Source organism: Mandrillus leucophaeus, unplaced genomic scaffold (assembly GCF_000951045.1).
Source record: "Mandrillus leucophaeus isolate KB7577 unplaced genomic scaffold, Mleu.le_1.0 Scaffold130, whole genome shotgun sequence".
In the NCBI taxonomy this organism is placed as follows: Eukaryota; Metazoa; Chordata; class Mammalia; order Primates; family Cercopithecidae; genus Mandrillus; species Mandrillus leucophaeus.
In genome coordinates this window covers 2,423,608-2,451,213 of record NW_012101255.1, presented here as the reverse complement: position 1 = coordinate 2,451,213, position 27,606 = coordinate 2,423,608, and the positions used below count along the sequence as shown (strand labels likewise).

At 39.5% G+C, this 27,606-nt stretch overlaps 1 protein-coding gene and 1 long non-coding RNA gene across 3 annotated transcripts in view; one reads left to right on the top strand and one right to left on the bottom strand.

The window, feature by feature from the left end:
• Positions 1–20,384, bottom strand: part of CLRN1 (clarin 1) — a 44,017-nt gene extending 23,633 nt beyond the window's left edge. Inside the window, exon 1 of one of the 2 annotated variants that reach the window (XM_011972758.1) lies at positions 20,090–20,384. In XM_011972758.1, coding sequence (XP_011828148.1) covers positions 20,090–20,342 — 253 coding nt within the window. In that variant the 5' untranslated portion in view covers positions 20,343–20,384. The remainder of the gene's footprint in view (positions 1–20,089) is intronic. The other variant, XM_011972757.1, reaches the window with a different exon arrangement.
• LOC105534089 overlaps positions 20,312–27,606 on the top strand; it is a 125,210-nt gene continuing 117,915 nt past the window's right edge. Inside the window, exon 1 of the long non-coding RNA XR_001005208.1 lies at positions 20,312–20,729. This is a non-coding gene — a long non-coding RNA (uncharacterized LOC105534089). The remainder of the gene's footprint in view (positions 20,730–27,606) is intronic.

Here is a 27,606-nt window from a genome sequence, read left to right as displayed (position 1 = left end):
CGAGATCCAAACTCTATTATCAGCTCTGTTTGGAAGACTGCAGTAGTGGCAATGTGGATGCTAAAGGTCGCAGATGCTGACCTCCTGTTGTCAGTACTTGCAGGTGTCCACTATGCCCCATCTTCCGGCAGCATAGCAGTCTTATACTTCTGGCAGCGTGGTTCGTCTTACAGGATGGATCCCAGCCTATGATGGCTTGATTTTTCAACCTTATAATGGTCTGAAATTTATAAGCATTCAGTAGAAACTGCAGTTTGAATTTTGAATTTTGATCTTTTCCCAGGCCAGTGATATGTGATAGGAAACTCTCAATGCCGGGCAGTGGCACCAAGCGCAGCTCCCAGACAGTCACAGCATCACGAGGGCCAGCAACCGGTACTCTACAGTGTCCTGTGTTGCCAGGTGATTTGGCTCAGCTGTAGGCAATGTGTGTCCTGAGCACATTTAACATAGGCTGAGCTAAGCTAGATGTTCGGTAGATTAGGTGTATTAAAAGCATTTTCAACTTAACAATATTTCAACTTATGACGGTTTATCGGGAAGTAACATTATCATAAGTCGAGGCACATCTATACTACAATAACCTGCCTTCTGGAGTCTCCCTTACACTCAGTCAGCTATTGACTTTGTTTTTACTAGCAGTTGTTAAACAAACAAACAAACAAACAAACCCCGATTCCATTCATCTCCCCACCTGTTAAAAAGATAGCTACTTCATCATCTCTGATAGGGTGGTTAGGTTAAGCCTGTCCTAAAATTGAGGGTTGTTACCAAATTGAAACAAATACAGAAAGAAGTTGCACTGATTTGCCTCCTAGAAAAGCCAAAAGCTAAAATAAATTGTCATGTGGTGCAGTTTAATTTTTGTGAAATCTCTGAAATTCTCACTGTTGTGAGAACATGACCCAGCAGGACACTAATCCCTGCATGCTATATTTACACTTCGTCAGGTTTCTTCTTCTTCTTCTTGTTCTTTCAATCAAAAATCCCCGAGTCTGTAATGATCAGCCAGAACTCTGGTAACACCCTTCTGTTTTCTGACCAACACTAATATGACTTTTCCTTGGTTGAAGTTGAGAGCGGACCATTCAAATAAATATTGAGAGTTGTCACTTTAATGATGTTGGATATTGTGTATCTAGGAGGTAGATTTGCTTGGTCTTTCTGTTCTTTTAGATTTAGGATTACAACACAGAACAAGGATTTGAACATTTTGATTTGTGGAGGAGTTGTCATTGATCTGGCAAGTCACTTCTGGTCTCCAGAAAGTATTTGATTAGCTATTGACAAGTGAAAGGGAGTTATTTATCAAAACACAGAGCTGATGCCACATTAGTAACATAACTTTGTGCATTCAGAATTACCCTCCCTCTCTTTCATTATCTTATCTTTGATTTATTCACTCTATGAGTCAATGTTTCTAGGTGTCCTCATCCTTAAACCATCCCAGACCCCGGAAAATTGCCCTTTTCTCTCCATTATCACCAAACTTCTTCAAAGAACAATATGCAAGTAATAACAGTAAGGAAAAAAAGCCAATAATTATAAAACGTTTGCTATGTTTCAAGTACTTTTTTTTTTCTTTGAGATGGAGTCTCGCTCTGCCACCCAGGCAGTGGGTGGAGCCCACTGCAGCCTCCACCTCCGGAGTTCAAGTGATCCTCCCACCTCAGCCTCTCAAGTAGCTGGGATTACAAGCATACACCACCAAGCTCAGCTAATTTTTGTATTTTTAGTAGAGACAGGGTTTCACCATGTTGACCAGGCTGGTTTTGAACTCCTGGTCTCAAGTGATCCACCCACCTCGGCCTCCCACAGTGCTAGGATTACAGGCGTGAATCATCACACCCTTCCAACAAGTACTTTATATATATATATATATGTAACATAAATTAGCACATTTAATTCTAACAATATGAGGAAGGTATTATTTTATCCTTAAAGTATAGATTTCAAAAAACCAAGGCACAGAGAAGTTAAGTAATTTGCTCAAAGTCACACAGTGGCATTGATTTTATTTTTTCCTTGCTATTTTTAAGATTAAAGTAAATTTAGCAGAGCATAAATAATCCCTTTTTAGTGTACAGTTCTGTGAGTTTTGACAAATGCATACAGTTGTGTAACCACCACAATAATCAAGATGTAGAACAATTTCACTATTCTAAAACCTCTCCCCACCCCTCCCAGGACGTTTTGCCTCTTTGCAGTTAACTCTTCCTCTACCCCCAGGTCCATATGTGTAGCTGTAAGAAGCTGCCGAGTGTTTTCCAAAGTGGCTGTACCATTCACCTTCCCACTAGCAATGTACGAGAGTCCTACTTGTTCCACGTTCTGGCTGGCACTTGGCAGGTTTTCTAAAGTGGTAGCCATTTAATAGATACGTAGTTTATCTCAGTGTTGTTTTAATTTGCATTTCCTAAGTGTCTAATGATGTTGAGCGTTTTTTTTGTGAGCTTGTTTGCCTTTCATAGGTCATTTTTGATGATGTGTTCGTATCTTTTGTGCATTTCTTATTGGATTGTTTATTACTGAGTTTTGAAAAGTCTTTTTGCCTGCTAGATACAAACCCTTTATCAGATAAGAAATTCACAAATATTTTCCCCGTCCGTGGCTTGTATTTTCATTCTCTTATCAGTGTCTTTTGAAGAGTGGTTCTTATCTTTATGAACTCCAATTTATCAAGATTTTTTACATATCAAGTTTCAAATGTCAAATCTAAGAAGTCTTTGCCTGATGCAAGGTCACAAATATTTTCTGCTATATTTCTCTCCTTGAAGTTTTTAGTTCTAGGTTTACATTTACATCTGTGATCTCTTTCAGGTTATTTTTTGTATATAGTACAAGTTTGAGTCAAGGTTAATTTTGTATTTTTGCATACAGATATCCAATTGTTTCAGAACTTAGAAAACTGAACATAGACCTAACATATAACCCAGCAATCCCATTGCTCGGTATTTACCTAAGAGAATTGAAAACATGTGTCCACACAAAAATCTGTATGCAAATATTTACTTTATTCATATTTGCCAAACACTGGAAACAACTTAGTATCCATTGACAGGTGAACGGATAAACAAGCCGTGGCCCATCCATGTGATGAAATACTAGTCAGCAATGAAAAGATACTGCTACTCACAATAACTCGGACAGATCTGAAATAACTATGCTAACTGGAAGAAGTCAGACTCGAGAGGCTGCATGCTGCATGATTCCTTATATATGACATTCTGGAAAAAGCAAAATGATAAGGACAGAAAACAGATCAGTGGTTGCCAAGGGGTTGGGGGTAGGAGAGGAGATGGACCAAAAAAGGGACAGAGGGAACCCGGGAGGGTTGGGTGCATTCTATATCTTGGTTGTGGTGGTCATTATAAGCCAATCTACATTAGTCAAAATGCATTAGTCTAATGCATACATTAGTCAAAATGCATCCTAAGAAGAAGGATGAATTTTACTGTATGTAAATTATGCCTCAATAAACCCGACTGAAAACAAATCAAAGCTGGGTGGAAAGAGGTTTGGAGATAAAATAGTAGTAGCAAGAGAGGGTGATAGGACCCAGTGTGTTTTTGTTTTGTTTTACTTTGTTTTTAGAAGTTGAAAGATGCAGGTTGGCAATTGAAATGGAATTTCAAATTCCCTTATTAAAAAAAATTAATCCAACATACTTGGGGGATTGTCAACATGTTACATGGAAACTGACTCCCATTTAATAGTAGGTTTAAAGTTCCAGATTCTTTTGGAAAAAGAATTCATTGCACACCTGAACATGACAAAGCTCTTTTTTTTTAAAGCAGAGAAAGGGGATTGAAGGAAGATGAATTTTCTTCCTACCCTGTTTCTGTTAGTTTGTCCCAAAGCCTCACTGTCTATAGAGGACCTTTTTTTTTTATGAACAACATTATAACAATAAAATTAAAATTAAAATTGGAATTTCACCCATACTCCTAACCAATATAAAAAGCAAAATTTGTCTTTATTTTTGTTCCTTTGAAATCTTTGTTCATCTTACTATTTCCTATATTACTATTATCTCAATGCAGTTTTGAAATCACCTTCTGTTCTTTCAACTCAGAATATAAGCATTTTCTGTGTTATACATATTGTCTTCATAACTATCATTTAGATAACGCATACGTTTTTAACCAAACGGATGCCCTGCAATCTGTTAGGTCGTCTTCTATTGGTTCCGCATTACAGCTCATGCTTCCAGGAACATCTCTAAGCACATACCTTTTTCTTTTTTATTTTGGAGATGGGGGATATATGGGAATAACCTTTTTGGGTGAATTCCCAGGAAAGGGATTACTTGGGTAATGGTGCTTTCTAAAAGAACGCTAGTTGTGGTATAGATACAAGGTAACCTCAAGAACATGAGTGGCATTTTGTAATACATATATATATTAAACTCTACTTTTTCAACCATGACTCAAAGCTTGATTCCCTCTCCGTGAAGTCTGGAAAGCAGAAATTTCTGACTAGATACCTAGTCAGAACAGAGTGCTAGAAGAAACTAGTCACTGGATTCTCTATCCTAGTAGCAGAACAGAAGGCACCTAAGCCACAGGAGAGAGAAAGCAGAAAAGGAAATCCACGCTGCATACCTTGGCATGCAGAGAGAGGCTGTCATACCCTCATTACTCGAGTCTGCTATCACGAAACAGAGCTGAGTAAGTCATAAGTTAATGACTTGGAGTGAAAACAGTGATAGGGATGCTCTCGTAGGAAAGCTGCCCTCCTGCAGTCATTTGGTGGGGGCTCTATTTTTTGGCCTGTGACCCTTGCCTTCCTGCCTTTACTCTCCTGCTCAAATGAGGACCCCTGAGCCTCTGATCTGTGGGCCCCCATTCTGCAAAGCTTTTTCTAGTTTTTTCCTCTCTATCCCTTGCCAGATATTCCAAACCTCCCCTATTCTTAAGGACCTATCACACTCCACCTCCATTTCTTTCAGCCTACGAACCTGGCTTATGAAGTGCTCAAACATATTTTGTAAACTAAACTCTATCATTTCACAGAGAAAGGTGAGGCTATCATGAAATGCCCTCAACTTGGCAGAACTCCATTGCCACCCATCTACACCTTCTTCGTGGTGTATACCCAACCTTCCCTTTATTCTTAGTGAAATAAATGTTTTCTCCTGTCCAAGCCAAGGGTGGCCCTTCTCCCTGTACTTTCAGACTCATCCTTTCTCATCTTTGCAGGGACCTTTCTAATTCACTATTTACCCTCCCATCTGTCTTCAGTCTTTTCCTCCCTACTGCTCTATCTTCTTAGTACAGAATTATACTCAAGGTCTTCCCGTTGTATACACACACAAACACACACACACACACACCCCACCCACAGCCTGGCCTTAGGGTTCCTCTGTCTATTTCCTGACCTCAGTCTTTCCCTTTTATACCTGCAACCCTTATCTCTGGGTCATGATCTCCCAGTCCCTCCTTAGCTCCTTCAAGGACCTCCCTTCCCCACCACTTCATCAAGACTGCTTTGGAAAAGGTCCCCTGTGATATTCTGGCTGTAACATTCAAAGAACCATTTCCAGTGTCTCTCCTTTGACATCTCTGTGGCATCTAGGCCTGTTGACTGTTACTTCCTTGGTGAAGGTCTGTCCTTCCAAGGTTTCACCTCACTAACTCTCCCCTCAATCTCCTTGGCAAGTCTCCCCTCTCTACCCATTTATAATAGTGTTTTCTAGGACACATCTTTGTCTACCTTCTTTTTTTGGCAGGGGGAGGGACAGAGTCTCGCTCTGTTGCCCAGGCTGGAGTGCAATGGCGTGATCTCAGCTCACTGCAACCTCTGCCTCCCGGGTTCAAGCAATTCTCCTGCCTCAGCCTCCTGAGGCTGGGATTACAAGTGTGCACCACCACATCCAGCTAATTTTTGTGTTTTTTAGTAGGGACGGGGTTTCACCATGTTGGACAGTCTGGTCTTGAACTCCTGACCTTGTGATCCACCCACCTCAGCCTCCTAAAGTGCTGGGATTACAGGTGTGAGCCACTGCACCTGGCCTTTGTCTACCTTCCTGTTCAACTCCCTTCCCTAGGAAATCTCATCTTCAGTTATGGTTCCAACTACTGCCTCTAATCTGCTGATTCCTGCTTCTCTGCCTCTACCCCAGGCCTCTCTCAAAACCTGCAAATTGGTGTAACTGATGGACATCTCTGGTTGATGTTCTGCAAGTGATCAAATTAAACATGACTAAAAATAATTTCATATTCCCTCTCAACTTTTTCCTTCTGTATTCCTTCTCTCAGAGAATGTAACAATGGTCTATCCAGCAGAAACTGGGTTCATCTTCTGTCATCAAGTTCTGTTGGTTTCTGTTTTGAATATTTTGGAAATATTTCCCTTCCTTTCTATTTCGTTGCCAACGCTTTGGTTTGGATCCCCAAATATTGGAGGAGCCTTATGACTGGCCCCCACTTCTCTTTTGATTTTTTTCCAGTCCATCTTCTGTCCCATCACATAGCTGCTTGCCTTCCTTAAAAGGCTTCCTGTTGCCTACAGGATAAACTTCACTGCCTGAAAGCAAACACAGTCTGTCCTGTTCTGGTTCCTGCCTTCCTCTCCAGTCTTACCTTTTCCCTCCTCCACGCTCTCAGGCATCGTCAGTACTAGGGCCACAATAAGTTCTTCATGCATTTGCTTATGCTGTTCATTTACTTAGAATGTTTCTTCAATGCCATCTAGTGAAATCTATCTCATCTTTAAGAACTTTCCTCTGGTTTTCCTATGCCTATTCCTCACAGAGAGTACCTATTCTTCTTGGAGTTTTTATAACAAATACAATAATTGTGATAATAATGAGTGCTACTTCACCATCTATAGCTCATGGTAGGATTTGCTCATCTTGACCTCTCTGCAGTTAGATGTGGCTGTGTAACAAGCCTTGGCCAATAAAACGTAAGTGGAGGTGGCATGTGTCAGTTCCAGGTCAGAGAATTTAATTGCCAGTGTGAGAGCCTCCACAACTCTTTCTCTGTTACAGTAACTGTCAACATTCCAGATGGTGGCTGTATCTTGGAATGCAGCTCCAGCCAATCTCCAAAAAATATGAACCGTGAGCAAGAAACTCATCTTTGTTGTTTCAAACCTATGAAGTTCAAACTTACTTGTTATTAAAACATAACCCAGCCCATCCTGAATGATATGCTAGTATAGCTCTCCCAAGTGGCTGATCATTTCTGAACACTTCTGCTTAGATTCTGGGTTGTTGAACAAGTATCGTCTAATTCCTTTCACATTTTCAGAGTCTACCAGAAGGCTTAGGCACATCATGGGCACTCAATAATCTTTTTAGGGGAGGGAGGGGTGAGAGCATTGAAGGCACATAAACTCTTTCACTTACAAATAATTTGTCTCACATGTCAAGTAATGCTATTTTCAATAGGTTACAGCCGGGCGTGGTGGCTCACACCTGTAATCCCAGCACTTTGGGAGGCTGAGGCAGGTGGATCACCTGAGGTCAGGAGTTCAAGAGCAGCCTGGCCAACATGGTGAAACCCTGTTTCTACTAAAAATACAAAAATTAGCCGGGTGTGGTAATGGGATCCTATAGTCTCAGCTACTCGGGAGGCTGGAGCAGAAGAATCTCTTGAGCTCAGGAGGTGGAAGTTGCAGTGAGCCGAGATTGCATCACTGCACTCCAGCCTGGATGACAGAGTGAGACTTTGTCTCAAAAAACAAAAAAGTTTACTTGAGGTTAATAAGAATAAGATAAAAAGTGTTTTTACTGACTGCTAAGTGTGTTCCTTTATTATCTGCCATTAATCTGAGTTTTATTTGATATTTCTAAATGTATGGCTTTCATTTCAGTTGCCTTAACATTCATTTTACTTCTATCTGCTGGGGTTTTCTATTATATTTTATTCTGAAACTTTGTTATCCCTTTATCTATTACTGATTCCAGTCATATCTGTTATCCTACAAATCTTAAAAATCCTAGTAAATTCAACCTAAGTCTATATGTAATGGCATTAACCAGGAGTCTCAGGCAGTTGGAATACAATGTACCACCAAAAGCACAATGGGTAGAGGGGTCAGTGGGGAGCCAGGCATTAACTGCGCGGCAGCATGGCGGGTTGGGCAGAACGTGGCTTTTGGAGTCAGGGAAGTTTGAAATTCATCTGGTTTTGTCATTTAGTATGCATGTTAGTCTCTATATCTCAGTTTCCTTAACTATCAGCATAGATAATAATAGAAATAAATCATGGAGCTTACAAGAAACACAAGCGAGATCATTTATGTGGAAGATTGCTGTTAATTTTAAGTAATTGTCTAAATATTTTTAACATCGTGAGAAGAGCAGAAGGGTTGTATTTCCCCTGAAAAGAGTGAGGAATGTAAGAACTCGATGTGGTGAGGGTCCCAGGAGGAATCATTGAGGGTGGGTAAGAGGGATTTGGCCCACGGGTGGTCAGAGTACAGGTCTCCGCATTGGGACAGAGGAATACTCCACAGGAGTCCTTGGAGTACACGGAATTCAGGCAAACTTTCTATCTTGCAGCTCAGTCTTTTACTTTTTTTCCTGACCAGGTAGGCAACTATTGCTATAAATAATGCTGGAACTTTGGATTTATGGTTAATTACTTATTTGAAACCAGTCACATACTTTCCTCACTGTCTGATATATTGCTCTCATTCTTGCTTCTATTTCCCTTGTGCAATTTCTTGGACATCCTCTGTAATGGCTGGTCTAAAATGATCTTTGGACTGATAACACACCTCTAAGGAGAACCCCTGAGAGTTTCTTTGGGAGGAGCAGAGCCCTTCCACAGGAGACAGACAGATGGAGGTCAAAAGTTAACTTTATTTCTGATAAAACTGTTAGAGAACATAGCTTAGATCTTCCATCAAGTTCCCCGAATTAGGCAGCTTCACCCACGCAGTTACAGACAGGGCCAGATAGCTGAAGGCCTCCCTGTCAAGGACAGAGCTGACTCCTTTAACCTAACCAGTTGGTGAGCAGACTCCTGTAACTGGTGGGCAGATTTGGAAACAGGGGAAGCCGCTGGAGCTGACAGCCAAGTATGCTCAGTTTCTTACTGCAGATTCATCAATCAGATTGCTCATTGCCCTGAGGCCAGGTGGCTATGGACAAAGCAAAAGACCTTCATGAAAATGGAAGCGAAAGATCCCGGCTTAATTTTGATCAGAAAACCCCCCAACTGTGTGGAAGAAATGCTAAATACTGCTCCTTCCCCCTCCCCTCCTCCTTGTGGCTTCCCCCTTCCCTAACAGTAAGGGCTTCTAACTCTTGGCCTCACCTGTCTTGGCCACCATCCACCTCAGTCGTTCTCAGCCTTGGCTGCACATTAGAGTCCCCTGAGGAACTTTTAAAGCATTCCAATGCTCAGGTCCCACCCCCAGCGATCCTGATTCAATTGGTCCAGGATGGAGCCTCAGGATCAGTAGTTTTAAGGACTCCCCAGATGATTCTAAAGTGCAGCCAGAGTTATGGACCACTGATCTAATAGTTTTGGTTTCATCAACCTTTTTGCCTTCATCTGGCCAGATGTAAAATGCAGAAAAGGCCATCTGTGAAGCTCTCAGAACTAAGGCAGCCTCTGATAATGATGTCAGCAATGGTGCAGCAATTTCTTCCTAGATTAAAGCTCTAAAAGCAGTTTCAGAGGTCCTGTTTTTCGTCTCAACTTGTCCTTCTCTACATAAAAGGATGTGTTTTTTATAAAAGTATTTGGCCTCTTGGTGCTCAGCTATTCATTTTCTTGAAAGAGAATAAGAGGGAAGATTTCTTTCTTCTTACAGAAATGCTCTTGATCTGACTTTCCCCTCAGCCCATCTGCAGCCAGTCATTATGAAAATCCAGTAAAAGACATTCTCTGACATCAGCTCAATGCATTCATCTCCTTTAATATCACCCATAATCTCACACTTAGGTATTGAGCCAAGCTTCCAAAGGCTATGTGGTCAGGTTGAATGAAATCCATGACCCCAGAACTTAAAAGAAGGAGACCTGATGGTATGATGAAACCATTCAAAATCTGATTTTCTCAGCCCCTTACCTGAATTTCTCTCAGCTGAAGTGTATCCACCTCACTCAAGCCTATTCAGAGGCAGTCCCATCAGTGAGTCTTAATCACCCATGGTGGCTTAGGGACGACATCTGCTGTGGCACATATGTGTCTCTGATAACAGAACCCATTTAACTGCTCCGAATCCACAGGGGTATGATTATGTTGGGGTAATAACTTCTGAGAATGGCTTTGCCACAGTTATAACGTGCTGAGAGGGAGCGAAATATGAACCCTGCATAAATTAGTCTACCAGGTACAAAGTTTGCTATTAGTCAGTTCTATCATACCTCTAATAAGAGTGTATATCACCATAGACAGTTGTGTTTAGCTGCATGATGAGGTGAGAGGCAAATTTGTCAGTTTAATGTATATCAGTTTTGTTTTTTTAAAAAATACACCTGTAACTTTATGAAAACCTTAATATATTTCAGAGATAAAAATGAACTTTTGTTTTTATTTTATTTTTTTCAAACAAGATTTTAATTGATGCTACAATTCTGTTCCCTTGGCTCTTAATACAATACTAGTTTTTGAAATGAATCAAATGCTTTGTGCCTGCTTTTCTTTTAGTCCTTGACTCTGTTTTAAAACTGTTCACTCCACCTCAGGAAAGAGTCTGCCATTTTGGAAATTTCTGTGGTGAAATCGTTGCTGTGGTCAGAGTAGCTAACTTTGAAGATCATACCATGAAGATTTTAGTGGGCAGTGATCTTAAATTAGCTAACCACACATGTGATCAGATATCTCTGCCTTACACCTAAACTGCCAACATTAAGGTAATATAATTACATAACCCAAAGATTGATCATAAGCATGTGACTTCCTCAACCAATATTATTAAACAGGCCTGACTTGGCTATTTTACCTTGCGAGGATCAAAGATTAAGATTTAGACATCAGAATCACTAAAATGTGAAATAAAAAGGCAATGAATGAATGCAAGTCATAAGGCCAAATACTCTCAGATAGTTACATGAGAACCAGCTTTTGTGAGACTTCAATACTATTCTTAAAATAGATGGTGAACACTCCTATTAACACAGTATTGGAAGTTCTGGCCAGGGCAATCAGGCAAGAGGAAGAAATAAAGGTATTCAAATAGGAAGACAGGAAGTCAGATTGTCTCTGTTTGCAGATGACATGATTGTATACTTAGAAAACCCCATCATCTCAGCCCAAATTCTTCTTAAGCTGATAAGCAACTTCAGCAAAGTCTCAGGATACAAAATCAATGTGCAAAAATCACAAGCATTCCTATACACCAATAACAGACAAACAGAGAACCAAATCATGAGTGAACTTCCATTCACAATTGCTTCAAAGAGAATAAAATACCTAGGAATCCAACTTACAAGGGATGTGAAGGACCTCTTCAAGGAGAACTACAAACCACTGCTCAAGGAAATAAGAGAGGATACAAACAAATGGAAAAACATTCCATGCTCATGGATAGGAAGAATTAATATCATGAAAATGGCCATACTCCCTAAAGTAATTTATAGATTCAGTGCTTTCCCATCAAGCTACCATTGACTTTCTTCACAGAATTAGAAAAAACTACTTTAAATTGCGTATGAAACCAAAAAAGAGCCCACATAGCCAAGACAGTCCTAAGCAAAAAGAACAAAACTGGAGGCATTACGGTCCCTGACTTTAAACTATACTACAAGTCTACAGTAACCAAATCAGCATGGTACTGGTACCAAAACAGATATAGAGACCAATGAAACAGAACAGAGGCCTCAGAAATAATGCCACATATCTGCAACCATCTGATCTTTGACAAACCTGACAAAAACAAGCAATGGGGAAAGGATTCCCTATTTAATAAATGGTGTTGGGAAAACTGGCTAGCCATATGTGGAAAACTAAACTGGACCCCTTCCTTACACCTTATACAAAGTTAACTCAAGATGGATTAAAGATTTAAACATAAGACCTAAAACCATAAAAACCGTAGAAGAAAACCTAGGCAATACCATTCAGGACATAGGCATGGGCAAAGACTTCATGACTAAAACACAAAGAGCAATGGCAACAAAAGCCAACATTGATAAATACGATCTAATTAAACTAAAAAACTTCTGCACAGCAAAAGAAACTATTATCAGAGTGAACAGGCAACCTGCAGAGTGGAAGAAAATTTTTGCAATCTACCCAGCTGACAAAGGGCTAATATCCAGAATCTATAAGAAACTTAAACAAACTTATACGAAAAAAAAAAAAAAACCATCAAAAAGTGGGAGAAGGATATGAACAGACACTTCTCAAAAGAAGACATTTATGCGGCCAACAAACATATGAAAAAAAGCTCATCATCACTGGTCATTAGAGAAATGCAAACCAAAACCACAATGAGATACCATCTCACGCCAGTTAGAATGACGATCATTAAAAAGTCTAGGAAACAACAGATGCTGGAGAGGATGTGGAGAAATAGGAACACTTTTACGCTGTTGGTGGGAGTGTAAATTAGTTCAGCTATTGTGCAAGACAGTGTGGCGATTCCTCAAGGACCTAGAACCAGAAATACCATTTGACCGAGCAATCCCATTACTGGGTATATACCCAAAGGATTATAAATCATTCTACTATAAAGACACATGCACACATATGCCTATTGCAGCACTATTCACAAAAGCAAAGTTGGACTTGGAACCAATCCAAATGCCCATCAATGGGACGTGTACACCATGGAATGGTATGCAGCCATAAAAAGGATGAGTTCATGTCCTTTGCATCGACATGAATAAAGTTGGAAACCATCATTCTCAGCAAACTAACAGGAACAGAAAACCAGACACCACATGTCCTCACTCATAAGTGGGAGTTGAACAATGAGAACACAAGGACACAGGGAGGGGAACATCACACACCGGAGCTTGTCAGGGGTTGGAGGGCTAGGGGAGGGATAGCATTAGGAAAAATACCTAATGTAGATGACAGGTTGATGGGTGCAGCAAACCACCATGGCACGTGTATACCTATGTAACAAACCTGCACGTTCTGTACATGTATTTCAGAATTTAAAGTATAATTTTAAAAACTTTAAAAAAATAGATGGTGAAACTGAAGAATAATCTTACGTATTTTCTTCATCATTTTTTATCCTTTTTTCATATTCTAAGGGGGCAAAATGTAGCAGAGGAAGAGCACAATCTATCATATGCATCTGAATTTGAATCCCAACTCTGCTGCCTACTAGCTATGTGACTCTGGAAAATTGTTGTGACCTCTCTGTTTCCAGTTTCCATATTTCTTCAAGAGAAATAGCATCATAACATCTCCCATGTAAGGGTTGTAGATAAAACATACAAAATGCCTGGCCCCTATGAGGCACAAATAGTATTCATTATTGAACATTGCTTTTATCAATATCATAATATTAATTAAAGTAATTCAATATTAATGAGTATATTCTGATATACTTTTATCATTCTCAAAGTCTAATCTTTTGTGACTAGCAGAGACCCACCCAATATTTTTTTCTTCTGAGAAGTCTGAGAGTCCTTGGGGAAGATAAGTCACCTTCAGAAATTAGAAAAGAAAGCAGAGCAGCAAATTGTGAGAACAGTTGTGGAGTCATCCTGCAGTAGGTAAAGTGCGTACACCAGGGTTAAGTTTCAGAAGTGCCACTTAGGACTTGCCCCTGTCAGACTCCTCTTCCACTCCCAGGTATGCTCAAGTCAGTGATTTTACTACTATTAGGGTGTGGGATGATTTAAAGGGAGGGAAGGTATATGGGTGTGCATGTGCACATGTGCATACATGCAAAATTATAATTCTTGAACAAAGTTGATTCTGTACTTTTTTATATGAATATGGGAAGATAGTTACTAGGGGAAGGGAGAAGTAAAACTTCTTTTTCTGGATTAGGTAGGCAGAACCAGAAGTTCCTTTCCTCAAAGTTATTTTCTCCATATTCCTCACCAATTGGAGGATAATTTCTGCCAAGTTCCTCTTCTGGGTAAAGAAAGCCCTTGGAGAGGCCAGGCATAGTGGCTTATGCCCATAATCCTAGCACTTTGGGAGGCCAATGCAGGGGGATTGCTTGAGCCCAACAGTTTGAGATCTGCCTGGGCAACCCCATTTCTACCAAAAAAAAAAATCTTTTAAGTTAGCCAGGTGTGGTGGCACATGCCTGTGGTATCATCTACTCAGGAGGCTGAGGTGGGAGGATCCCTCAGGAAGGGGAGGTCAAGGCTGCAGTGAGCTGTGATCGCACCACTGCACTCCATGCTGGATGACAGAGTGAGACCCAGTCTCAAAACAAAACAAAACAAATACTCTTGGAGTCTTAAACATACTGGTCATTCCTAACTTCTTGCCATCATCAGTTTAAGAAATTAGATTTAGGAAAGTGGAGTTTTTCAGCGAGGCTGGAAGAGGAGTTTCTTGGAAAAACAGAGAAAGCAAAAATGGGAGGAAGTAGGATGTCAGCTTCTTCTTGCTTTTGACCTTCTTCTATTTGTGCTTTATCAATAATACCATCTCATTTGTTTCAGTATTTGTGGCTGCCCCCACTTTCTGGAACCCAGTGATCCATCTTACCAGAATTCCAAAGCATCCCATTCTTCAATTTCCCTTTCTTTAACATGCAATTTCCCACACAAAAAGTAAAAGATTGTAATGGGAGAGAAAAGAAACATCCACTTTAGTCATAAAATCCATCTGGATCCTGATAAATGGTAGACATTTCAGAATACTTTAAAAATCATGAGTTTTGAGGATCAGAGCAGAGGCACATGTAACTCAGCATGTCTAATGATGGTGGCCAAAAATCTGTCAGTGGAGTCATCATGTGACTAAGATTAGAAGGGTTATGCAACTGTAAAGCTGGAAGGAACTTGTCTAGAACAGCCAGTCCCTCATTATATAGATCACAGAGCATTTAAATGGTAAGAGATGTCAGAAATCACCTAGTATCGTCTCCCATATACAGATGCAAGAACTGAAAATCAATGAAGTAATGGAATTTTCTAAGTGTAATCTCTCGTGAGTGGCAGAGACCCACCTCAAATCCAGGTTTCTTAATTTCAATAGTATCAGTTTACCAAATATTTATTAAGTACCTGTTTGGGCCATGCACTGTCTGAGGCCCTGGTGTGAAGGAGCACTGGGATGAATAATACACAGCTCCTGCCTTCTTGGGGATTAAGATCTCCTTGCAGAGAAATACACATTCTCAAATATTTATAATATAGTTGTTTTGAAATAATAGAGCAAACATCAAGGTCTGGGAAGGACAGAGGAGGAAACAATTATTTGGCTGAGAGAAGCTGAAGGTTTTTCTTTCACAATAGTGCTTCTCATACATTATTATCTTCTATTCCATTAATTGCTTTTTTTGTAATAGGAGGTAAACAAAACCTCTATTTGCTGGACTGTTTTAATAGGTGAATGAGACTAGACAACAGGACCCCTAAGCTAAAAAGCAGAAGAGCCCATGCTTGCTGGTGAAATGGTGCATATGGCTTCTTTCCCTCTTCCCCTAACCAAGTAGTCTTTGCAGATGAACTTCATAGGCTTCCCCTCTACACACCCCCATACCTGCTTCCACACAGACCATAGGAGGAAACACAGGATATCAGACAGAGCCACATCAAAGACCTTTGTAGCTTTGCCATAGGCAGGGTGATAGGGGAGATGCAAGGTGTGCAGAGTCATGACCAGTAAGACACCTGGGGCAGGTCAGGTCAGCAAGAGACAAGAGTCACACTTGGAGGAGACCATGGAGATAGAGAGTACCAACTCTCAGTGACAGGCACTGAGCCCCTGAGCCCCAGCCATTTCATCCCAACATGTGTTTGAGAAGCCACCTGCTTGCTCATAGAAGTAGTTTCAACATTTTCTCTCCAATCTGGGTCAAATGCCTCAATTAGTAAAGAAACGCTGCTTTTCTAAAATATGAAGTGAACTAATTTCTGTTCAGCTTTTTATAAATTTTCTATCATGAGGTCCAAATTAAAATGCTTTTCAAAGTACGACTAAAGTTGCAAGCTGTGATACATGATTGGTTAAATTTTATTTTTCACATTTTAAGAAAATAATTCCATATGTTTTTACCAGCTCATGAACTGTCTTGGCAATGAATAGATCAGTATATCTAGGAACGATTGATACCATATGATTCTTGGGTATCATATTTTGATGATATTCTGCAATGTTTCAAATTACCAAAACAGAAACCCACCCACACACACTGAGCTCAAAATTGGCAGTTTTTGTCTTGATGGCTACATTTAGAGTTTAAACATCATCATTAAAATTTTACAGGTGACATATCAAGAAAAATTAAGCCCACCAGTTGTGCCTCTTTGAAAGGAAAACATTCCTTCATTATAATAAATGAAATTGTGTGCTAGGTATGAATGCTGGTGACCTCTAGAAAATGAACCACTGACCCATAAGTGGATGAGAATCAGCCAGAGTAAATGAGGCAGAAGTTTTCCCAGCATAACTGTGTATGCTGGCAGGGCAGATTCTTGTTATAATTAAAAGAGATAGAGTGGTCAACAGGGAACATTTATAGGAACAAACATGACTACATTGCCAAACTATTTTTCTGGTCCATTTTTCATTCTCACGTTATGCCATATATCTGGGTTTTAAAAGTGGTGCAAGCATTGCACATGAAAATAACACACATGGACTTATACAGCAGAACCCAGGAAAAATTCAATCAGAATATGAACACCATCAATAACCAACTTGTTCAGAGCAAATCCCCATCTAAATCTGTACTGACCAATACAGTAGCCATAAAAATGAGCATGTGACCTTATGCAAATGAGACATCACCTCCTCCAGACTCTGCATATATACCTGGCTGGTGTCCACCGCACTTAGGGACCTCCTCTTTTGGCTTTGGAGCCCCCCCAACCTCTGTCTCTGTATGAGGGAACCTCTTCCTTCTGCCTTCTCTTTTCTTTCTTGCCTATTAAACTCTCTTCTCCTTAAAACCACACACAAAAAAATGAGCATGTGAAATGTGGCTAGGCTGAATTAGATGTAATATAAATGTAAAATACACTCTAGATTTCCAAGACAGCATCAAGAAAAACAGAACGTAAAACATCTTAATAAATTTTTGATTATATGTTAAAATAAGATTTTTGATATCTTGGGTTTAAAAAAAATCATTAAAATTAATTTCATCTGTTGCTTTTTACTTTTGTTTTCTAATGTGGCTACTAGGACATTTCAAAGTACATATATGGCTTGCATTTGTGGCTTGTAGTATATTTTTATTGGGCAATGCTGATATAAATGAAAAGTTTTGGTATGCAAAATAGTGTTTATCCACCTAACAGAACTGAAATATAAATTCCTATTAATTGATGATAACATGACAACACAAAGAAAACTGGCCATGAGACCAACCTGAAACCCTGTCTCTACTAAAAATACAAAAATTTAGGTGGGCGTGGTGGTGCACGCCTGTAGTCTCAGCTACTTGGGAGGCTGAGGCAGGAGAATCGCTTGAACCCAGGAGGGGGAGGTTGCAGTGAGCCAAGAAAACTGGCCACGAAGTGATTTTTACCTTGATAAGTTACCTTTTCCATTCTTCCTACACTGGTACGATTCTGTGAATTCAAATGTTTGCTTAACAACTTTCTAAAGGCAAAATAAGAAAGAAGACATTCTGGGAAATGAATTGTACGCTAATTAGAAGTTGGGCTCTGGAAGAAACAGAAAAGAGTCATTCACCTGAGCTCTCTGGAGGTCCCTGATTTTTGCTCCAAGGAAGCCACTACTGAGAAAATAAGGCTAGACCTTTTATTCATTTATATGAACAGGGCTTATACATTTCTATCAGGAAGAATATCAGAGGATTCTCATCCAAGCAAACGTTGATGAAACATCATTGACAGGGTAATGACATTTTGAATGGAAAAAATGTGAACCATGAAGCTGCATTGCAATGGGAGTGTAAACTTCAAGGGTGCAACGTGTCCCAAAGGCATGTTGATTAGGAAGTTTTAACACTGAGAGGGGTGTTTATTTAAATGAATATTATGCTCTTTGGGGAGTCCATTGGATCTGTTTATTTTCATTTTCCCAACTCTCTCTCATGCTGCATTGAAAAAGATACTTTTATGCTTAGGAAAAAAAAAAAAAAGCTATACTGTAAGTATTCTTTGCCGGGCCTCACCAAAATGAAAGAGGTTTTAATATGTATAGTATATACAGTACACTTAATATGTATAGTCTATTGTATATAGATGAAGCTGTCACTGCAGAACAAACAAGTAAATGGAAGAATTTCTTCACTAGGCTTGGGGGGAATGTTAGGGGTATGTGGGAACTAATGCAATTCTGTGAGATAAGTGAGAGTACTGTTTAAACCCTACCAGTTCTGTGAGTCCTCACAGAAAGCAAAGGGAGGGGTATCCAGTTAGAACAACTTCATCCTCGACAGGACCAGCATAGGACACAACCACAAAAATCACTTGCTGAACCCCAGAAGAATGTGGCTGTGTAAGGATTAAATAAGACAAAGCATATAAAGTGCTTAGCATGTAGTAAGTGTTCAGAAAACATCTTATTATTGTTTTGAAACATGTCATATGGTATGAGTAAAGTTTATCTCCATTTCACTGTAGAAAATGTAAAGGCTCCACAAAATTCACCAGTATTTTTGCTTTTGTCTAAATTCATTTGTGAGAAGTTTTACTCACGCTTTGGCTGCCGGTGACTCATGGTTAAATCATCGCTCTCATCTTTTTTCCTTTTCGGTTTTTTAATACAGTTGCATATCACATGACATTCTGCTTTGTTTTCTTCCTCCCCCTTCCCGAGGAAAACTAGGCAACTCTAACAGCCCCATTACCTTAATGAATAAAAGCCATTCAGTGAAAAGACCTGGTATCCACTTCATCGATTAAAAAGCTGATGACTAACTCTTGGAAATTTTCTGGAGCCCTATGAAAATTCATATCACTTAGTAACCTATGTGAGCTGAAGGTTGGTGTCCAATGACTGCTAAGAAGATATAAGGAATGTCGCAGAAATATAAATAGACCAGCACTGAAATTTAATTAGGCACTGCATATGTTAATAATAAATTCAATTAATTTAGCCTTCTACCTATACTAGAAGGAAAAAAAAAACCTGGGCAAAATAATAATTCATTTTAAATGCTTCAATTGGTAACCTCCTTTCCTGAAGAGTGATTTATGCAGTAATTTACTGACTGTGTCTTCATAAGATTGTTCCAAACCAGCCCTTCTGAAATAATAATAACTTCTGAATGTGTGTTGTGAGAGATATAACAAATGACTTCTTATTAATTTTCATTTAATGAGTTGCCTATTCACATGGTAATTTTTAAAAATTCTCTTCTTAAGATAAACAGGTTATAAATACTGTGGATAGCACTTCCATTTCACAAAAATCAAGACAAGAAAATCGCATATTCTCTACATGATTTGCAGGTCAATCAGTTTAAAATTTTCTATACTAAATAGGCATCCATTTCTTTCCCAGTTAGCACAGCAGATCATTTTAAATTTCTACAGCCAAATGATTCCAGATTGGTTAAAAATGAAAACTGAATATTTAGCAGCAGCAGAGGTCTTAGCAGAAATAATGGGAGGGAGTGGGGAGCAGGAAACAAAATCATGAAAAAGGTGGCAAAGCAGGTAGGGTTAAGTAGGGAGCCCATAACCTTGGTTCTTTTTATAAAGAATAAAAGGCATAAAGATCATTCTTTATAGCTTTCCTATTTCCCCAAGTTTACTTTTTAAAAAAGACTCCATAATTTCTTACATAAATATTAATACTTACGAATCTTAATTGCTAATATTTCCAAAAACCTTAATTATGTAACAATGAATTAACTCTATGTTACAATAAAAAGAGCAAGTATAAAATAATAAAAACTAGGAAGAAGAAATTCCTCAGAGTCATAGGTTTTTCATATGGTTCACACCAGTTAAAAAAGTCCTGCAATAAACAGGGCAAAACTGTCAAATATAATTCCTCACAACACTGGGAAGAGTCTGCCTAAAGTATTAAATAATTCAAATGCAATTGCTACTTACATGAGAACCGAAAGGGCCTTGCTCCTAACCCACACTGCCTCACGCCCTCTCCGTGGAAAAGCCCGTACTGCATTTCACCCATAAACTTGTCCAGCTCCTGCCCTGAGGCATTGACGAGCAGAGCTCCCGTTTTGCAGAGGATAGTGGCTTTGATCCACAACGGTGTCCCCAAGGCTGTCACAACTCCGAGGGCACATGCAAAGCTTAACACTCCAGCCATGCAAAAAATGATTTTCTTCTGTTGACTTGGCATGATGAGAAACGGCCTCTGTGAGGGCGAGGTTCAAAAACAAGACCTTTGTGAGCAATGGGAAGGGACTGCCCCTTTGACTGCATTTATTACAGAAGCTGAACGGACAGATCCCAGCTGAAAAGGCAACTTCACCATTGATGGTTCTCGCCAGGTTAAATGTCAGTAGATGAAGGCATCTTCATCACTCATACTTGGCTTTTCTCCTTTTCTGCTGCTTCTTCTCCCTAATTGGAAATCTTTGGATGAAGGATCTATAAAATAAAAGTCTTTCAAACTGCCTTCAAGTATCTCCTCTGTGTCACTTGGTAACAAAGGTCTAAGATAACAGATGGAGTCCCCCGTGTAACTTGATAAATGCTTCCCTTCCTCAGCCTTTTGTCTGATTGGGTGAGTTGAAACTTTCAGAAACAGGCTTGAATCTGATGGTAAATTTTCAGCAACTTGAGAAGTTCATTTATCGATATTTTCATTTTTGTTTTTATTTGTCGCTGTTTTTGGTGGTGGGGGAAGGAGCTTTAGCAGAGATAGTGAGAGCCTATGTACATGTATTGATAATCGATGTCAAAATTTTTTAATTACAGCAGCATAAAAATACTAAACAGAATTGGGTTCTACATGAATATTAAGTACTCTAGACCAACCATGGGTTCTAGTCCTTCCAACTTAATTTCTCCCAGATCCATGGTTTATACCTGATGTATCAATAGAGAATTTGATTCAATTTTTTCTTGGCTTACAGAAATACGAAAATGCAGGAGCAAATATCTGGATTTCTAAATGCTTTCCTTTAACAAGCTTAGCTGCATTAGGATAATAGCAAGGGAATGTGTTTCTGGGTCCAAGGAATACCAGGATCTGTAAAGATAAGGACATATTGATGGAAGGACGGATGGTGGTCAGATAGGTGACTCTATGGATTCATCATAAAAATGCACAGGTCTCAGCAAAGGCAATCTGTTTGGGAGATTAGAAACAGTTATGAGCAAAGATTGAGTAGCAGGTAGGCCCAGTTAAATGGTCAAGACCTGGAAACTAAAGTTCAGAATTCAGTAACAGCTTTTTAACTTTACATTTCCAATGAGATTCCTCCTTCTGCAGACACAAGACTCTCTCTCTCTCTCTCTCTGTGTGTGTGTGTGTGTGTAAGTGTCTAGTGAATGTTTATTTAATGCCATGTTATTGTCCTGAGCTCTGACCTACAAAGTTAGTGTTTAGTAAGAACTTATGTCCGGCAACTTGCGAAGTATTCTACCTAAATTATCTCATATAATTCTCATAATTACCATACAATGAAGAAGAGGAGGAAAGAGGAGGAGAAAGAGGAGGAGAAGAGGAGGAGGAGCAGGAGGAGGGAAGAAGGAAGAAGAATAAGAAAGAAGACAGAAGAAGAAAAAGAAATTATTCCTATCTTATGTATAAGGAACTTGAGGCTCAGAGAGTTTAAGCAACTTGCTGAAGAGAGTAGTGGAGCTGGGATTCAAATCCAGGTCTTCTACATCTGAGGTTGATGTTCTATTCTAAGCAAAGCCCCTGACCTTGAAAAGATGGCAAACACTTCAGTTTGGGTTGGGTTTGTCTGGGAGTAACAGGCGCAGACTAGCCCATTATTAGTTACACATCTTGAGTGTTTGAAGAACACAGACATCAGTAAATAGAACTTTTTCAGCTGGCCAAAAGCACATGTGTATGCTAGCTTCTATTCTTTTGATCCACCTTTAAGCATGACAGCTTAGAGAAAATTAATAAATGAAGACTTATTTCACACCATTTTCAGCATAAATGGGTCTCTACGTTATGCACACTTTGAAGGGAACTTTGAGGTATAGACTCGGAGTAAACTTCTCTCACAGCTCGCCTCTCCTAGGAGTGACAACAGCCAGTCTCGTTAAGGACAGACAACGAAGTATAGAACGCATTCTAGAATGCCGTATACATTTGGGGAGAAGAGGGGCAATAAAAACATGGCCACAGAAGAACTGGCCATATAGAAATACCAAAGAGGCACTTAAAATGAAGTTTACAATATTAGTAAGTCTTTTTTATTTTGTATAACTTAACACAGAATAAACAACTCATCGCAGTTTATTTGGCCCTCTAATGAATTCTCCACTGGATTTACAATAATTGCTATCATGGCCCACTAGCAAAACAAGTGGGTGCCAGTGCCCCCAATAAGTGGTTATTTGGGCATATATGTGCCACGGTCACCCTAGAAAACTTAGTTTAAGATGTCTAAGCAGAGTTGAGCTTACTAAATCATCATATTCTGTCATTGGAAGAGACAGAACATTTCCAAAGCCTGGGAGAAGAAATCACCTACAACTTAATCAATACTATTAATAACCTCTACTACAGGATATGGCAAGAGAAGGATAGTTACCATAGGACAGTGGTTTAATTAACCCAAACTCAGTCAAGTATATCTAAAGCTGTCCAAGGAGGAAAGCCTTGATTATGGGTGTAGAGAGCAATTAGATCACATCAGTTCTTAAGTTTGCATCAGTCTGTAGTGACATATTCACTCGTCTGTAGAGGCATGGGAAAAATAAATACAACATACTGAGTTACTGTTATATCCTGAAATTAGGCCCTTCCTAATTTTTATTGTTAAATTTTTCTTTCTTTAATGAGATGATGGTAGTTGAATTTTTAATGATTTTATTTGACAAATTTAGAAACTGGCAAACCTATGTCTACTCCTGATTTAAAACAAAACAAAACCAAACCCACTGGTCTATAACATAAAAGATCCCTGAGTGGAAAGGGTGAGGCTCACCCTTTGAGGCCTAAAACCTCACTCTTTGCTCTGACACAGTGGTTCTGAGTTTTGCTGCTCATTAGAATCACTCGAGAAGATTTTAAAAGTACTGATGTCTGTGTCCTCATCCCTGAGATTCAGATTTATTTGATTTTCGAGTATGGCCTTAGCGTCGAGTCACCCCAGGTGATTGCATTGTGCAGCCAAGGTTGGAAGCCACTGCCCTTATCTCCTTTTCACATAGCTACCTTCTGATTACAAACTAGGCTTTGCAGGCATCTCAGTGCTGGAATGCACACAGACATGAGCATCTGGGTTGCTAGAGAGGAATATGCTCATAGCAAATTAATAAATGGGCATTATCATTTACAGCTCAAACTTTCCTACATTTTTTCAGCACTAGGTTTCAGCATATCCACAACTGAAAGCCAGGCCCCGATTCATAGAATTACCCCCAAATCACCATGTGAATATCAATGGTGCTGTATCCTGTTCATGTGAGGCAGCCCCCCCTCGCCTCTTCTCCATGCAGCTTCCTTTCAAACTTCAGCATCAGCCACCCACAGGCTGCGTAGTAGTGTGTGTGATCCACCCTCTGAGAATGATATAATGGAACCTGGCAGTCATTATGCCTGACAGCCTTCTTTTGAAATTTCATCTTAAATGTCTTGAATGACAGTGATGACACCATTTTCCTTGCAGTCTCTCTGAGAATTTTAGTCATTAATGTCAGCAAGTTTTCACCAAGTATCCTGCTGAAATCTTTACTTCTCTCAATCTTAATAGGAATACACTTGGTGACATAAGAAAATGGAACTAGGCCTCCCCCTCCTCTGACCCCTTTCAGGTGCTGGATAATGATATAATTCTTCAGAGTGACTAGAGAGTCTGTAGAGAAAGGAGCACAATTGCAGACTCTGTTTTCACTTCCAGTGTAGCATTTGTGCCTCTTCTCACACTAACTTGGCTGCATCAGTTTTTCCTTATAACCATTTGAAAACAAAAGAAAAAAAAAAGAAGCCCCATTCCAAAAGCATGCAAATTCTCACCTGATTTGTTCCCCAAGTATAAGAGACAGTATGGCATGGCATCGGAAGATCCTGTCCAGGGTCTCTTTCCAGCTCTATCGCTAAATTAAGAATTCCTTCTCTGGCATTAATTTTACGTATTTATGAAAAGAGTGGTCTGGGCTGCATAGGTGATTCTCAAATCATTTTCAAGAAGAAAAACCATTGCCTCAACACAACTCATGACAAATAAGACAAAAATTAAGTTGCTATACTGGGAGGGTGGGTGGTCAAGGAGTTGTCACTGGGCTCCCCAGCTCCCTACTCCCTAGAGTGCCCTATCCCCAATGTGAAAGACAGCTCTGAGAAGCACAGTTTGGCTCCTTTAGTTCCTATTTAACTAAAGAAAAAAAATTTTAATAAGCCATAGAACTACAATTTGGTCATTTGCTAGATTATGTCTCTTTTTTTCTTTGCTGTGCTAACCTATTAGCTATTACAGAATATTGCATTGCCCACGGACACTGCATGGCTGATTATTCCAATTATTAATTTTTAGATTATTTAATGAGAGGTTCTATGTTTTTGTCTGATTTGTCACTGGTAGTACTGATTTTGATTTTCCTCCAAATGGATCATTATACTCCAAGGCCTCTCTAACAGATTCAACAAGAGTCTATCAAGCTTCCTATTCTAAGACAAGAGGCCTTTGTAAATCTACCCCATTTTTCTCATCTTTAAAGCAAAATCTGGCAAATTTGATTGACGTGCCTTGACTAATTCAAGTTGCTGGTGATCCTCAAGTAGCATTGTAATTTTCTAATGACTGTAAGGGAAAAAAACACTCCATGGAAAGAATTGATTGATTTATTAGAGAGAAAATTACCACATGTGCTAGACCTTGATTGCAGCTAATATTTGTAGAGCTAATTGCTTGAACTAGAGGATTAAAAGGATTGAAGGAAAGGAAGAAAAAGAAAACAAAGTTCTCTTGGAATACAGATGAACCCGCAGTGGATTTGGACTGAGAGGGAGAATTCAGTACAGGGATTTTTGGGGCTGATGATAGTTGTGGAGACATTTAGAATAAGTGGAAGAGTTGTGCTTCTGACACAAAAGCCACAGAGAGGAACCAGGGAGTGGAGGAAAGTTGCTGCTCATGCTGTCTATTAAATAAGATCTCCTGTGACACCTTCGGATTTGTCTGGGTTTCTTGTTGTATCTCACATTAAGGCTATGTTGATACTTAACCTTCACCCAGCAGAATGTCTGAGCTATTACAGAAAGGAGGAAAAAGTTACTTAACCTAAAGTGGTGAAGAAAGAAGGCATAGTTTGAGACACATCCTTTAACGATAATAGGCAAACCATATTCCTAGCACAGGGAAACAGATAATAATTTTCTTCGTTGATATAACTTAGGATAGATGTGCTAAAGTAGTACATTTTGGGGTAGTTTGATTTGGTGATTACCAACTTTTTTTTTTTTTTTTAAAGACAGGGTCTCACTATATTTTCAGGCTAGTCTTGAACTCCTGGGCTTAAGTGATTCTCCTGCCTCAGCCTCCCAAGTAGCTGGGACCACAGGCACACACCACAGATATAAACTCTGTGGCAGCCACATTTGAACAATGTGACCCACCCTCTCTAGCCTACTTTGATTAAGAATAGACATCTAAATCAACCAGATTGTGTCTCCTGGAAATTTAAAAGTAATATTGAGAGACGCAATTCAAATCATTGGAAGCCAGTGTGCAAAAATTGAGAAGGAAGCAATTTTTTTTCCCGCCAATAAAGCCTTGAATGGCCCTATAATGCCCAAATTTATTGTTCAATTTTTCTCCAGCTGTCACCATTCTCCTTCCCGGCAGTCAAGTGTCGTTCTCTGTTTTCAAAGTTCTTTGTCTTTTACTTGTTTTGTCATTTTCTTATTTGTGTGCATTCTAAAGAAAGCTCCTGGGAGGCACTGATTTTCAGCTCTCCCCACCATCTGGCTCTTGGTCCAGGGCACTAGGTGAAACTGACTGTGATGGCTACCTAGTGAAGGAACAGGTGGTAGCTACTCAGACACTATGTGAAGTATATATATATATGTATTGTTATCAATCGTCCACAGTCACAAGGTCTCTGTGGCCAACACTACCCTAGCTTAGTGGAAGTTTTCAATCAAGCTGGCCTTGTCTGGTCCTTCCTTCATCAGGGATGAGTATTGCCCTTTCATGCTGTCACTACAGATGTTCAGGGCCCCACCCTCTTATCGTGGAGGAACCATAAGAGTTCCAGGCTGCTGAACTTCCTGGGATTGACTTCATGGAGAGAAGCAGAAGGAGTAGGGAGGGCTGTACTGGGTCCTGGAACACAGACAAACTGGGTTGCTGTTAGTCAAGGCTGCTGTCTGGTGGCAGGCCTCACTAACTGGCTTCAAGAAGGACTGGATAGCAGCAGCACAACCGGGTAAAATCATCTGGGACTTGACTTAAACTCCAACTCCAGCTTAGCTTCCCAATACACTCCCTTCTGACTACTGGGTGCCTTCCTCCTTTTTATTTTCCCAGACTACAATGACCTTTAGCAAATTGGCAGGCAGCAATGCGTGTCCTGCTTAGATCTGACTCTTTCTGCCTCCAACCCCCAGGGGAGATATAAAGGAATCAGACACGTAGAGAAGGGAGAACACGTGTGAATTAATATTTCAAATATCTTCTACCAAAACTGTTCTAGATGTGCACACTTTCTCCTCCTTTAGTTTAATTATCAAGAATAAATACTTTGCCCATCTTTGAGGAGATGAAAATCCTTAATGTAGTATATATCTGTATACCTTAGAAAAATAATACTGTTCCTTTGGTAAAATATAGGCCAGTCACTAGGGCAGTGAAGTATTAAAACTAAATATTTTAAACCTGATGACCAAGACAGTTTTATTAAGCACTAATAAAGCAAGACAAAATTTCTAGTTTGAGTCCTTTTCTAGGAAATTCAGATTGAAAGGAACAAAAGATCATTATTAATTTTTACTTCTCTCTGTGTATTTTATGTGCACAGTCCTTATTTGAAAATAATTATATAAAGGCAGATTGTAGTCAAAGAAATCCCAGAGGGGATTATGAAGGCCTTACCTATAAAGTTTCTTTCCAAGATCAGCAGCTATAGCTGGGTAAGGAGATGATAAGCTCTGGGAACCCTAAGCTGGAGTGGGAACTGTCTATGCAATTACCATAGTTGAGAGCCAAAACTCTTTGACTTGTCATGACTGAAAATCACCAGCAAGCCAGATCACACATGACATTGTGTCTTTAAATGATGTATAAAGACTGGGCACCGAACCATGGGCACTACTGAGAATAGATGTAAATTCAACAAACCTGAGGTCCTTATGGAGAACTAACCTTCACTCTGTGCCTTCACTTCTACTGGAATGAAAGCTAAGCTAGTTGATGACATTGTCATATTAACTATACAAGAAATATTTTATCATCATGAAAAAGATTATTTTAACA